We start from the raw sequence: 14,320 nt of genomic DNA, 5'->3' as shown, positions 1-14,320 counted from the left end.
CATCAATTTTCTTCCCTTCACAGTCCAACAATTGTTGGATGGTTAATTACTTGCGCACATTATAAGAGTTCGTCCTCCAAACCCAAGGTATCCAACTTATGTCCATACACTCAAGGATATGAACTAAGTATTAAATGTAAAATTTCAGGTGTAGGAGAGGGGTGAACGTAAGGTTGCCGGCCTCCAGGTGGGACCTGGAGTTCTTCCAGAATTACAACTGATCTCCCAACTGGAGAAAATGGCTACTTTTGAGGGTGGACTCTTGTGGCATTATACCCTGCTGAGTTCACTTCCCTCCCTGAATCCTACCCTTAAATCTTCAGGAATTTCCCAACCAAGAGCTGGCAATGGTAGGTGAACAAGTGTTGCTTACCAAAGGTCACCAGTGTGAGCTCATGACTGAGATGAAATTGGCGTCAGGAAGTACTCCTGGCCACCAGTTTCCAGATTTTCTGAGCCCAATGGTTCCTTCTGAATGTAAAGACCAACCGGTTAGCTCCTCTTCCTGTGTAGACGCAGAACCGAGGCAAGAGGATGAAAGAGGGTGCCCACATCAACCGTTCGCTGCTTGCCCTGGGGAACTGCATCAATGCCCTCAGCGAGAAAGGAGCCAGCCGGGCTCAATATGTCAACTTCCGAGACAGCAAACTCACCCGCCTCTTGAAGGTACTTGGGTCGTTGGGAATGAGGGTTGCCAATCCCCAGGTGGGTAACTGGAGAAAACCCAACGGTTCCGCGATAACCAGCCTCACAAAGAAGGAAACATATAAACAGGGAATAGAAGACTGTAACGTAATTAGGGTTTGTAGAATCTTTCGGGCTCAAGCGCCGTGTTCTACTGGAGAAAGTTTTTCTTCCAGACGTTTCGTTCTCAGCTGCGGAGAACATCCTCAGTAGCGTTGCAGCCGGAGCAGGCGCTCTGACCTTCTTGGCTGCTGTGCATTGAGCAGCCAAGAAGGTCAGAGCGCCAAGAAGCTCAATGCACAGCAGCCAAGAAGGTCAGAGCGCCTGCTCTGGCTGCAATGCCACTGAGGATGTTCTCCGCAGCTGAGAACGAAACGTCTGGAAGAAAAACTTTCTCCAGTAGAACACGGCACTTGAGCCCGAAAGATTCTACAAACCCTAATGATGATGCCAGCCGTGAAAACCTGAAATCTATGTAACGTAATTGTGTGCAAAAACGATGGAATCTTGCCATGCTCTGATAGATTGCTGAAAGCTGGTCGAAGCTTTTTAGGGAAACGAGGGAACATAACAGTACGACCTCGTCGCTGTGTTTCAAGACTGCTGTGCACAAGAAATATTGGACAGAGTGGATTTGCTGCCATCGCATGGACTCCTCGGGAAAATTGGACCGAGGTTTCCTTTGAAGTTGAAGGACTTTGAAGTACTGAAATGCTTCAGGACTTTGCCTTTGAATGATTCATTTATGTCCTTCTGTTGCACACGAGATGGGTGTTTCGTATGTCAGGGTGTGATATTGGAAATAATGCGCTATAAGGGTGTTGTTAAGTATGAATACGTATTTTCCATTCCTTGTTTATATGTTTCCTTTTTTGTGAGGCTGGTTATCGCGGAACCGTTGGGTTTTCTCCAGTCACTCTCTGCCGTGATTTGGTTTGCACAATCCCCAGGTGGGGGCAGGGGATCCCCCGGTTTGGATCCCCCGGTTTGCTGTAAATCCTTCACTGCTGTGCTCCTGCCTTTGAGGGGGTTTGACGATGCTGTGCCTGAGGCCTGTCGGTGGTTTTATCGATGGCAATATTATCCGATAGGACTCCTTGGGAGGAAACAGCAGAACTGTGATGATCGCTCACATCAGCCCAGCCGGCATTTACTTTGAGGAATCTCGGACTACCCTGATCTATGCGTATCGAGCGAAAAACATCAAAACCAGGGTGAGAAAGCACAACCACACAAGAGCTCCGTCCTGTAACCTGAAAGGCACACAATATATGAATGTCCTGTACAAGCAAGGGGCCCTCAAGGACAGGGGAAACCAACATCACGTATTGTCACTTTATCTGGACTTCCCCATTCTCCTGTTATCTGGGCTTCCCCTATTCCATTTCTCCCTTTCGATGGCTTCCTCTTTTGTCTCCCGGCTCTTTCCCCTCACTCACAGAAGACCTAAGAAGAGGCCTGCTGGATCCAGTTTGGTGAGTCAGTTTGGTGTAGCCGTTAAGAGTGTAGACTCTCATCTGGGAGAGCCGGGTTTGTACCACTTGCTGGTGTGACCTTGAATCAGTCACAAGTTCTTGCTGAGCTATTTCTCTCGAGAGCCGTTTCTGTCAGAGCTCTCTCAACCCTACCTACCTCACAGGGTGTCTATTGTGGGGAAAAGAAGATAAAAGAGATTGTAAGTCACTCTGAGACTCCCCAGAGGGCAGGGTGTTAACCAGTCTCCTCCTCCTTCAGACCAGTGTCCATCTAGTCCAGCATTCCATCTCATACAGTGGCCAGCCGGTTCTTCTGGAGGGCCAACAATGGGGCACAAAGGCGGAGGCCTTCCCCTGATGTTGCCTCCTGGCTCTAGGATTCGGAGGTTTAGGGCCTCTGAATGTGAAGGTTTCCCCTCAGCCACCATGGCTAGTAGCCCTCAATGAATCTATCTCATCCCTGTTTAGAGCTGTTGACTCCTATGGCCATCGTTACTTCCTCTTGCAGTAGATTCCCAGTGAATCCCATTTTTTTAATAACTCTCTGTGTAGTATTTCCTTTTGTCCACCCTGAACTTACTGCCCATCAGCTTCATTGGCTGCCCTCTAGTTCTAATATGGGGAAGAAGGAGAAATATTTCTCTTTGTCAACTAAACTTGTCAACTTCAGTCTCAACTGAAAAGTCCCAGAGTCTTCGCTCTTTCCTCATAGGGAAGATGCTCCAGTCCCCTCCTCTGTACTTTTTCTAGCTCCCAATTGAAGCAAGGAGTTTCCGGAAATTCCTGGAGCCCTCACCGATGCTTCCTGGTATTCCCCAGAAGTTACGTCATCACAGAGTACAAAGGGAGCTTTGACTCTTGAAAGTGCATACCCCCCCCCCCAATTTTTTTGTCAGTCTTTAAGATGCTGCTAACATTATGTGTGACTTTTGCTGGCATTTTGTGTACCAAATCACCAGAGTTGGAAGATTCAGATATGCTCATCTCATTAATTCCAGCTCTAAACAGGCATTTCCAGTATTCTACATATGCTGTTATTCTGTATGCTTGAAAGACACTTTTTTTCATGGCTGCAGGATGTCCTTTCATTGGATAGCTGCTGAATTGCGACAGGTTTTCTTTTCTGATGGGAGCTGGTGGTTGTTCTGACCCGACAGGTCAAGAGGAACCTGCTTAACGTCTCCTACCACATTGCTCAGTACACCAGCATCATTTCGGATTTGCGCCGGGAGATTGAGCGCTTGAAGGCAAAGGTTGAAAACCAAGAGAAGGACAGAAGTTTGCTCGGTTCTGGGGGCAAAGATGTACAAGTCAGAGGTGGGTAATCACTTGACCAAAAGGGTTATGGGCCCAGAAGACTTGCACTGCACCAACAATTTATTGGACATCTTTAGAACAGATAAAAGGAAGTCCTTCTTCACCCAAAGAGTAATTACCACATGGAATTCACCTGCCACAGAAAGTGGTGGCAGCTGCAAGCATAGACTTGAGGGGATTGAATAAACATATGGAGCGGAGGTCCATCAGTAGCTCTTAGCCACAAGGTTTAGAAGGAATGCTCTTTCTGGAGCAGTGATGTTGCTTGGGTGGGGAGCAACAGCAAGAGGGCTTCTGAAGTTCTAACCTTATTGGTGGGCCTCCTGAGGGCATCTGGGTTTTGGTCACTATGTGACATGGACTGGATGGGCCATTGGCCTGATCCAACATGGCTTCTCTTGTGCTCTTACACTATCTGATTGCTTTGTTTTACACTTTATAACCTGCCTTCAGTCTAGGCAAGAAAGGTGGGCGAGTGTATAGAACAGGGGTGGCCAATGTTAGCTCTCCAGATGTTTTTTGCCTACAACTCCCATCCGCCCCAGCCATTGGCCATGCTGGCTGAGGCTGATGGGAGTTGTAGGCAAAAAACATCTGGAGAGCTACCATTGGCCACCCCTGGTATAGAATATATGTTGTATTACAGAATAAAGTTAGAATCCACTGCAGGGCTATTTTTGTAGCAGGAACTCCTTTGCATATTAAGCCACAGACCCCTGATGTAGCCAATCCTCCAAGGGCTTATAGGGCTCTTCTTACAGGGCCCACTGTAAGCTCTTGGAGGATTGGCAGCCTCAGGGGTGTGTGGCCTAATATGCAAAGGAGATCCTGCTACAAAAAAAGCCTTGGAATCCAGTATCACTTTTAAGACCCACAAGGTTTTATTCAAGGTATAACTAAATCCTCGAAATTGCTGTCCTTGGACATAGTGATGGGCACGAGCTTTAGGCTTTTTTTAAGAACAAGTGATTGTATCCTTGCTATTGAATAATAATAATCGATCCTTAGGGAATAAATAACTTTTCTCCACCACAATTCACCTGTCTCACTGGAAACGGCAGGCAGATTAGAAATACAGTAGAACAGCATTTCCCATTTACCGGGTCCCGACCCGGTACCGGGCCATGGATGCCTCTATACCGGGCCATGGACACCTCTATACCAGGCCATGGACGCCTCTATACCGGGCCATGGATGCCTCTATACTGGGCCATGGACGCCTCTATACTGGGCCATGGACGCCTCTATACCGGGCCATGGATGCCTCTATACTGGGCCATGGATGCCTCCCATAGAGAAAGCCACTGCCCATGGCCTCCCTCCATCCCGTTGCTGCATCCCTCTCCCCCTTGGCCTTTGGCCCACCCCCAGGCCGGCCCTCTTCCTGCTATCCTTCCGCTTTGCTCCGGCCGGGTGCAGGCTGCTGGGGACGTTGAGGTGGCTGCTGCTTCAGCCGCTCAGGCCTGGGTTTCGCTCTTCCTCCCCACCCCCGCCATTGCAGAGACCATCGGGGCTGGCCACAGCTCTCATTGGACGCTGCCGAGCCTGGCCAGGGAAGCTGAGCCAGGAGGATGCGTTGGGTGGCACCGCCCCCCGCTGCTGCTCCTCGTTGCTGTGTTGGGGTCCCACTAAAAAAAACATTGCAAGAGTTTTAAGCATGTTTGTACTTTCCTGCCTCCTGGCTCCACCCCCAAATTTTAGTGGGTCAAGAAAGAGGAGTGTAGAAATAACCGGGTTGGGGGGGGGAGGAGTTTGGGAAACCCTGCAGTAGAATGATTCAAGTAGTCTGTAAGCCAAAAACAAAACACGATAACTTTGGAATGATAGCAGAGTTTGAATGATTTGAGCGTATCGTTTTAAAAAACAGTTCCACGGGAAGCAGCATGGGACACATTCGGAGAAGCTCTGCCCCTTGACCGATGGAAACCCTTAATTTCCACCCTGGTTTCTGAGATTTCTCTAAGCGTCACCCTCTCCACTTTGGAGAGCCAGTTTGGTGTAGTGGTTAAGTGTGCGGACTCTTATCTGGGAGAACCGGGTTTGATTCCCCACTCCTCCACTTGCAGCTGCTGGAATGGCCTTGGGTCAGCCATAGCTCTGGCAGAGGTTGTCCTTGAAAGGGCAGCTGCTGTGAGAGCCCTCTCCAGCCCCACCCACCTCACAGGGTGTCTGTTGTGAGGGAGGGAGATAAAGGAGATTGTGAGCCGCTCTGAGACTCTTCGGAGTGGAGGGCGGGATATAAATCCAATATCTTCTTCTTCTTCTTCTTCTTGAAGTCATATTAAGGGTTAGAAATGCCTGTTTTAAATTTAAAGTTGAGGTGGGGGGATGGCCGCTCCCTTGTTTCCCTCTCAGGGGAGGCCCAGCAGGACTCGGAGGAGTGCAGCCGCCAAGAAATGAACAAGCTCCGGAAGCAGCTGATCGGGGCATTCAAAGACCAAATGGACATGCGCCGCAGCCTCATGGAGCTGGAGAACACCAACATGGAGTTGCACGTCGACACCTCGAGGCACCTGCTAACCATTGCCGAGTGAGTAAGGTGATTTCCACCACCCTCCCCCTCCCCGTATCTTTGCAAACAGGCGAGATCAGTTTTCTGTCTAATGCAACACCTTTCAAACGTCTGACAATCAGAAACATTTCCACTTTGGATGTCAGCTCAAGGACACCTGTCCGTTCCCTTTCTGTCCTTCTTCCGAGGGGCTCAGCACCAGGGCCGTAGCCAGGATTTCAGGTTTGGTGGGGCCCACAGAAGGATTTGTTGTTTGGGGCAGGCGGGGGGGCCACCTGGTTTAGTAGCCCTGGGCTCTCAGCACCGTAGGCAGCCTTGAGTTCCACAAGCTAACCCCCCTTTGCTTGGGCAGTCACAGCAGCTGTGTTCCCCCCACCCCTTTCTTATGTGCTCCTCTCTCAGAGGGACAGAGACCTCTTGGCTCTTTCCCCCCTCCCCTCCCCACTTGCTCTGCATGCTGTGTTAGGGGAGGGAAGAGAAAAAAAGCAAAAAGACCAGCAGCAATGCTGCTACTCGTCCGGAGTGGTGGGGAGCAAAGGAGACAGATTGGGGGCCCTCTGTAGCTACGGGCCTGCTCGGCACAGAGTTCGAGGCTTCTCCCCCTCCTCCATTTTATCCTTACAACAACCCAGTGAGGTAGATGAGGCTGAGGGAGTATGAACTTAGGCAGATCGTGAGAAGGGGAGTAGGAAGGGTCACATTAGAGCTTCGTTCTCATGCCCAGGGAAATGCTGTTTGCCACTTTGGGGGTCAGGCAGCCATTTCTCTCCAGGCCAGTTTGGCCAGGGATCCTGGAGGGGTTTTGCCATCTTCTGGGCATGGAACAGGGGGGGTCACTAACTGGGTGTGTGTGATCTTTTACATTACCTTCTCCATTATACCCCATGAGGACATTCCCAATAGGGTATAGCGGAGCCAAAAATCCCCATTATTTCCTGAATCCCAATATCACACCAACATTAGGATTTGTGAATATCAGGAAATACTGATTTTTGGGGGGTTCAACAGGCCCGAACCCAAACAACACCATTTTTTTTGCACACCCTTACTGTTAACTCTTTCACATTAAAGCAGAATGCATCTTAGTCTGCACAGCCAATCAGAAGCTGTGCTGGGCTCAAGTTCCACCTGCCCCTGCCCATTTTCTATAAAAACACTTGGCAGCCTCCAGAGAAGGTGTTGGTGGGCATCATTGCATCTGTGGGCACCGCCTTGGGGACCCCTGTGCTGCAAGGTCTGGACTGGTCCCTCGTCAACAATGGGATATCTGCGGTTCTCCTGAAGGGGTATCTTTGGCTCTAGGGACTGATGGTCTGTGTGGTGTGCTTGAGAGCCCCCACAGACTGGACACTGCTGCAGTGTGGACTCTTATCTGGGAGAACCGGGTTTGATTCCCCACTTCTTCACTTGCAGCTGCTGGAATGGCCTTGGGTCAGCCATAGCTCTGGCAGAGGTTGTCTTTGAAAGGGCAGCTGCTGTGAGAGCCCTCTCCAGCCCCACCCACCTCACAGGGTGTCTGTTGTGGGGGAGGAAGGGAAAGGAGATTGTGAGCTGCTCTGAGACTCTGTCCTTGAAAGGGCATCTGCTGTAAGAGCCCTCTCCAGCCCCACCCACCTCACACGGAGTCTGTTGTGGGAGGGAGACGGTAAAAGTCAGTTTGGTGTAGTGGTTAAGTGTGCGGACTCTTATCTGGGAGAACCGGGTTTGATTCCCCACTCCTCCACTTGCACCTGCTGGAATGGCCTTGGGTCAGCCATAGCTCTCGCAGGAGTCGTCCTCGAAAGGGCAGCTGCTGTGAGAGCCCTCTCAGCCCCACCCACCTCACAGGGTGTCTGTTGTGGGGGGAGAAGACATAGGCGATTGTAAGCTGCTCTGAGACTCTGGTTCAGAGAGAAGAGCGAGGTATAAATCTGCAGTCTTTTTCTTCTTCTCTGGAGTACAATTTGCACAGGTGACCCAAGATGGGCCCGCCCTTTGCTGAAATGCCCTTTTCTTCCAGCTGGGAACGAGAAAAAGCTCACCAGGATTGCAAGTACCGCCAGCGGCGTGTAAGCGATAGAGACCATGAAGCCATGGAGAAAGAGGAGGAGGAGGAGGAAGGAGAGGGGTCCAGAGAAGATTCGCCGGAGCCTCACGAGGTAGCCGTGGCCAGGGAGGAGATCAACATGTTGTTGGCGGAGCAGCGGAAAACGGCTGCCTTAAAGGTAAGGGCTGAGGGATGTATTTGCAGAGGCTGGAGGGAGCTTGCTGGGGCGATACATGGTGGGTAGGGTTAGGGGCAGGGGTTTTTTCCTGGGGGGAACACGGTGAAACGGAGTTCCGGAACCTTTTTGTGGAAACAAAATTATCAAAAAAATGTTTCAACATTCATGAAGGGCATCCGTGTGTTTCCCTCTTGAGAGTTCCAGCACCTCTTTTTCCAGAACAAAAGCCCTGGTTTGGAGGATAGAGATTTTGGAGGTAGAATTTGAAGAAGGGTTAGGGTTGCCGGTCCTCAGTTGGAGGCAGGGGATCCCCTGGTTTTGAGGCCCTCCTCCCGCTTCAGGGTTAGCAGAGTGCTCCTTCTGAACTTCAGTGCAGCAGCGTGGCCTAGTCTAGTGGTTACCACACTCTCTCACAAATTGCACAGACAGCCCTTGCTTTAAGTTAAGAAACCAATACTGGTGGATATATTTAATAGGAAACATAACATATTAGTGTAGTGGAGAGAAAGAGTGACTAAACTATTCTAGCTAACTGGATGGCTTTGGTTTGTAGTAGGCCATCTGCTTAGTTCAGATTAGGAGGGGAGACCCCATGACGTTCTTCCTGATGCATGCAGGGAAGAAGTAGAACAAAGAGGAGGAGAACAAAGAGGAAGGAATTTCCCTGAGATTTCCCTGAGATTTCCCTGAGAGAGGGTGAGTGATAGTATCACATAGATAGGAGACTAATATCAGCCTAGCTATCTAGTTTGCTCTATGGTGCTTGTAGTCTTGGAGGACTGAGCAAAAGACATTGTCTTTTTTTCTCATTTAAAAATTTTATTGAGAACACCAATATAATACAGCATAACATTATAAATAATCAAGTACTTCTAAAGCATGAAAAACAGCTCTACAAACTTAAGCGCAATTCTCAGGCAAACAAGTACAAGAGGACATAATACATGAAATTTAAGGAGTTACTATATGCTCAGTCAAAAGTAGATCATTGAAGCTTATAATGGATTAGATCAGGGGCAGGGAACCTTTTTTCTGCCAAGGGCCATATGGATATTTATAACATCATCCGCGGGCCATACAAAATTATCAACTTAAAAAACAGTGCTCCTCCAACGGAGAATGATTCAGGCCAGCAAATTTAATGCAAATAATTATTTTTCTATTTGAAGTCATGTGGGGAGAGCCTAATCTGGCGCGCACACACACACACAAACACACAGACACCTGGCCTGCTGCCCTAGGCAAATAGGTTCAGGGCTTTTTTGTAGAAAAGCCCAGCAGGAACTCAGTAGCATATTAGACCACATCCCCTAATATTAGCATATTAGATCACATTCGCTAGCATATTGGGTCACACCATCTGGAATAATCAAGTGCAAACTGAACTGTGGCAGTAACTTTTCCAGGCCCTGCAGCAATTCTGGCCGGCCAGCCAGGCCCCAGGGAGCCTGCCGCACAGTACATCTGGGCCCTGTGATCCCTGCCTGGCCCTGGGGAGGCTGCTGCACAGAGTGGCTGGGACCCACAATCCTCGCTGGCCAGCCAGGCCCCAGAGAGGCTGCTACACGGCTTGGTTCAGCCCAGCATTCCCCAAGGGCCACAACAGGTGACCTTGAGGGCCGTATATGGCCCTTGGGACGGAGGTTCTCCACCCCTGGACTAGATGGTAAAACTCATCATCCATTAAATATGAAATAACCGGAAACCAAGGTTGAACTATTGTTTTTTTCATACAAATGCGGTGAAGAGTAATTAAGGGGAAAGGTTAGTTTCCTTTGTATGAAGAAGTCCCAGATTTTAATATACCAGGAATGCATTGTGGCAGCATTTTTAGCTTTCCACTTAGCAGCAATTTGTGTCTTCGCTATGGAAACTAGTATCAGAGTGATCTCTTTTTTGTAAGAGTCTAATGTGTGAGGTGCCCAAAAGTCAAGCAAGACTGCTTCTGGTGCAAAGGAGAATTTCTACTGAGAGCATTTCTCAAATTGCTTTTAATACCTGCAACCAAAAGGGTTTAATACCAGGACATCGCCACCAATGGTGCAAGAAATTTGCCACTTGACCGTAATTTTTGCGACATTGTTGTAAGGGTGATGACGCAAGAGACACTGTTAGTCTGTTCTTCTAACACAACCAATGAGCAAGGGTCCTTAAAGGACAAAATTGCAGATCCCACTTCTACGCATTCCGCAAAATGCGCAAGCAAGGCGGGGGTTTTTTTTTTACCGCAGAATGTTGTGAAAGGGGGCTAAAGCCAGTGGTTGATGGAAGCCCTTCCCTCCCTATGAAGAAAGTTTTTTCTTCTATGAAGAAATCTTTCTATGAAGAAAGTTTTTTTCCCTATGACAAAAGGTTGAAACGCTTGGGACTCTTTAGCTTGGAGAAACGTCGACTGCGGGGTGACGTGATAGAGGTTTACAAGATAATGCATGGGATGGAGAAAGTAGAGAAAGAAGTACTTTCCTCCCTTTCTCACAATACAAGAACTCGTGGGCATTCGATGAAATTGCTGAGCAGTCAGGTTAGAACGGATAAAAGGAAGTCCTTCTTCACCCAAAGGGGGATTAACATGTGGAATTCACTGCCACAGGAGGTGGTGGCGGCCACAAGCATAGCCACCTTCAAGAGGGGTTTAGATAAAAATATGGAGCAGAGGTCCATCAGTGGCTATTAGCCACAGTGTGTGTGTATATATAAACTTTTTTGCCACTGTGTGACACAGAGTGTTGGACTGGATGGGCCATTGGCCTGATCCAACGTGACTTCTCTTATGTTCTCCCTCGTTCAGGCTGACCTGGAGCAACGCCTGGCCAACGCCAAGAAGAAGGCCTCTCAGATGGAGAAGCTCCTGCCCCAGCAGATCACCAGCGAGGACCAGCGAGAGGTGCTGCGTCTCCTCTGCAAGGCCCACGAGCTGGAGGTGGGCAGCACGGAGCTGCAGGCCAGCGCCTTGTGCAAGGATAGCCTCCTGTGCCAGAAGGACTTCATCATCCAGCGGCACCAGCAGCACCGGCGCCTTTGCGAGGAGATCATCCAGCAGCAGCGCTCCCTGATAAAGGGTAAAGACCCAGATCTGCATACCTCTCTTAGGGCTCCCAGGCCCCCGGGCCAGGCAGGAGTTCTTCCACCTGGGAGGTTCCCAACCTGCCGGCCCACATTGGGCCGGCTGTGATGGCGAACCTATGGCACGGGTGCCAGGGGCGGCACTCGGAGCCCTCTCTGTGGGCACGTGTGCTCCCCTGCCCCCCCCCCGCAGCCACCCCGCCTTCCCTCCCTCCCCGGAGCTGCAATGCAGCCATGCTCCGTAGCCCCCCTCCTCCTCAGAGGCATGGTGAGCTGCGCCGAAGCTGGACCCTACTGGCTTTTTGAAGCCCGTGTGGGAGAAGGCTTCGCTCCCCCTCACTTTCAACTCCTTTCATCAACTTAATTTATTAACTAACATCATATATCCCCTGCCTTCCTCCCCCAAAAGGACACTGGAGTGGTTTGACACACTCTTTCCTGCTCTTTTATCCTCACAACGAACCTATAAGGCAGGTTAACTCAGAGTATATTACTGATCCAAGATTTCCCAGCAAGCTGCCAGGGCAGAGTGGGCATATGAATCAGGACCTCCCAGATCTGATTTGGCCACCCTAACCACCAGCTCCTACTAAACACACTATATTTTAATGTATTCTTTTTCCCTAATGGGAAACTAGAATGATGTTTGTAATGTATGTTACATGTTCAAAAGTAAATTAGGTGGGCAGAAACACCTCTGGGAAAGGCATGTTCTCAGTTTAACCCAGACTTGCAAACAACAGAGCAACGAACAGCCTCCATTTATTGCCTTATGACACTCTCACCATCATTCTACCATTCTGACATGTGACTATTTTGTTGGTTTCCTAAGCAAATGCTATCCAGACCAAATGTTCTTTCAGTTTGTTAATTTCGCTATGAGTTGTTTTTTTCTAAACTAAACCCTCAGTATTAAGGTTAAATTGCCGTGTTGGCACTTTGCAATAAGTAAGTGGGTTTTGGGTTGCAGTTTGGGCACTCGGTCTCTAAAAGGTTCACCATCACTGGCCTAGTGAATGATCCGGTCCTGGTCAAGCAAATGTCTTGCAACATTTTCCATTTATTTATTTTTTTCCTTCCTTTCATCCCAGCCCACAACATTGCTATTCCGCCCCCACTGGGAAAGCTGTACCGGCTGTATTCCCACGAATTCGAGGAAGGGACCCTGAACCATCTGCTCGCGTTTCACTCCCTGATGTCCAGTGCAATTCGGGTGAGGCGACTTACATCCATGATAAGATAGACTCTAGGTGAAACCCTTCTCCAAATCCCCACCTCTGCAGGCCCCACCCTCAAATCTGCAGGAATTTCCCAGGGCAAAGTTGGCATCACCCTCAAAGCCCCAGTGGTGGGTAAGAAAAACTGCAAGGCAGACACAGTGCCTGGCACTGCTCCTATCTTCCCCTGTGGTGGGGAAGAGTACTTGCAAGTCATAAATAGCTGGCTGACTTGGTAAATACCAGAAATACCAGGCTGCCGCTACTCCCATCGGGAAGGAGTTATAGCACTCCCTGTGGGGGGGAGGAATAACTGCAGGCAGGAGGTGCAGGCTGCTGTTGCTGCTCTAATCAGGGAGGCTTTATAGCCCTCCTTGTGGTGGACTAGAATTATTGTGAGGGAGGGATGCACGCATGGAAAAGCCCCCTTCCCAACTCTCTTGCCCTTTGGGTGCCCTGCCATTGGTCCATCTACTCAGGGGTGGGATTCTAGCAGGAGCTCCTTTGCATATTAGGCCACACACCCCAGATGTAGACAATCCTCCGAGTGCTTACAAGGCTCTTTTTTGTAAGCTCTCGGAGGATTGGCTATATCAGAGGGGTGTGGCTTAATATGCAAAGGAGCTCCCGCTAGAATCCCACCCCTGCGTCTACTACATCCCATGGTTTGTCCTCTCCTGTTATAAAGCCTGTGTTTTTCCTACTTCCCCAGGAACGCTCCGTCCTGGAGAGAGCGTTGCAAGTAGAACGAAACAAAGAAGAGAACCAAAGAGGCTCTCCTGTTCACAAGAAGGAGTTCTCCGAGGGACCCAAATTCGAGCTGCCTCCTATTGTTGTGGAACCCGACAGGTATCGCTGCCCTTTCTGGTGGAACCTCCAACGTCCACCTGCCTTTTCCCAGTCAAACCTAACCAACCCTGTTCATCTGCAGGTGTCAGTTACAGAAACATTGTGAATCTGTCAAAGGGGATGAGAGGGAAAGCAGAGAGGGGCTGAGTTTCGTGTGAGCTAGCTCGCAGCTTTTTTAGCCTCTGGCTCACACATATGTTTTGTGTTAGCTCAGGAAAGATGGCCCTACAGCAAACTCACATATGCAGCAGCTCACAACTTTAATGCCACGTTCTCCCAAAGCAGAATTTGTGCTCACGAGGCTCCACAGCTTAGAGGGAGCATTGGACAGCGGTTGCATTCACAATCTGGGATGATCTTACCAATGGGGCAGGCTGGGCATTTCTGTTTCCTAACGATACCTGGCATATCTTTTTGCCAACTGAGCACCAGTGTGCCCAGCAGATTCCCAGACTTCTGGATGAACCCCAAATGGGAAAATAGGAAGGGAAAGCTAAGCGCCACCTTTGCATACAGTGCATTGGTGCTGGAACAGGCTTTCCCAACGTGGTGCCCATGGGTGATACGGTGCCCAGCAGCACTTTCCTTAGCACTCAATGAATATTTCAGAAATTCACTGCCACAGGAGGTGGTGGCAGTGACAAGCATAGACGGCTTCAAGAGGGGATCAGATAAATATATGGAGCAGAGGTCCATCAGTGGCTATTACCCAGAGTGTATTCTTGGAACTCCCTGTCTGGGGCAATGATGCTCTGTATTCTTGGTGCTTGGGGGGGGGCACAGTGGGAGGGCTTCTAGTGTCCTGGCCCCACTGATGGACCTCCTGATGGCATCTGGTTTTTTGGCCACTGTGTGACACAGAATGTTGGACTGGATGGGCCATTGGCCTGATCCAACATGGCTTCTCTTCTGTTCTTATGTGACACAGAGGGTTGAACTGGATGGGCCATTGGCCTGATCTAACATGGCTTCTCTTATGTTCTTATGTGACACAGAGTG

General features: G+C 49.6%; 1 protein-coding gene across 1 annotated transcript in view; it reads left to right on the top strand.

Annotated features, from left to right (window-relative positions):
* Positions 1-14,320, top strand: part of LOC132588273 (kinesin-like protein KIF19) — a 34,819-nt gene that overhangs the window by 17,057 nt on the left and 3,442 nt on the right. Inside the window, exons 7-14 of the mRNA XM_060260636.1 lie at positions 514-666; positions 1,776-1,898; positions 3,317-3,476; positions 5,832-6,006; positions 7,988-8,192; positions 10,981-11,251; positions 12,347-12,468; positions 13,185-13,321. Coding sequence (XP_060116619.1) covers positions 514-666; positions 1,776-1,898; positions 3,317-3,476; positions 5,832-6,006; positions 7,988-8,192; positions 10,981-11,251; positions 12,347-12,468; positions 13,185-13,321 — 1,346 coding nt within the window. The remainder of the gene's footprint in view (positions 1-513; positions 667-1,775; positions 1,899-3,316; positions 3,477-5,831; positions 6,007-7,987; positions 8,193-10,980; positions 11,252-12,346; positions 12,469-13,184; positions 13,322-14,320) is intronic.

The sequence above is a fragment of the Heteronotia binoei genome, chromosome 20, assembly GCF_032191835.1.
Source record: "Heteronotia binoei isolate CCM8104 ecotype False Entrance Well chromosome 20, APGP_CSIRO_Hbin_v1, whole genome shotgun sequence".
Classification (NCBI taxonomy): domain Eukaryota; kingdom Metazoa; phylum Chordata; class Lepidosauria; order Squamata; family Gekkonidae; genus Heteronotia; species Heteronotia binoei.
The sequence above is the reverse complement of the archived record's forward strand: the minus strand, read 5'-3'. Positions and strand labels throughout refer to the sequence as shown.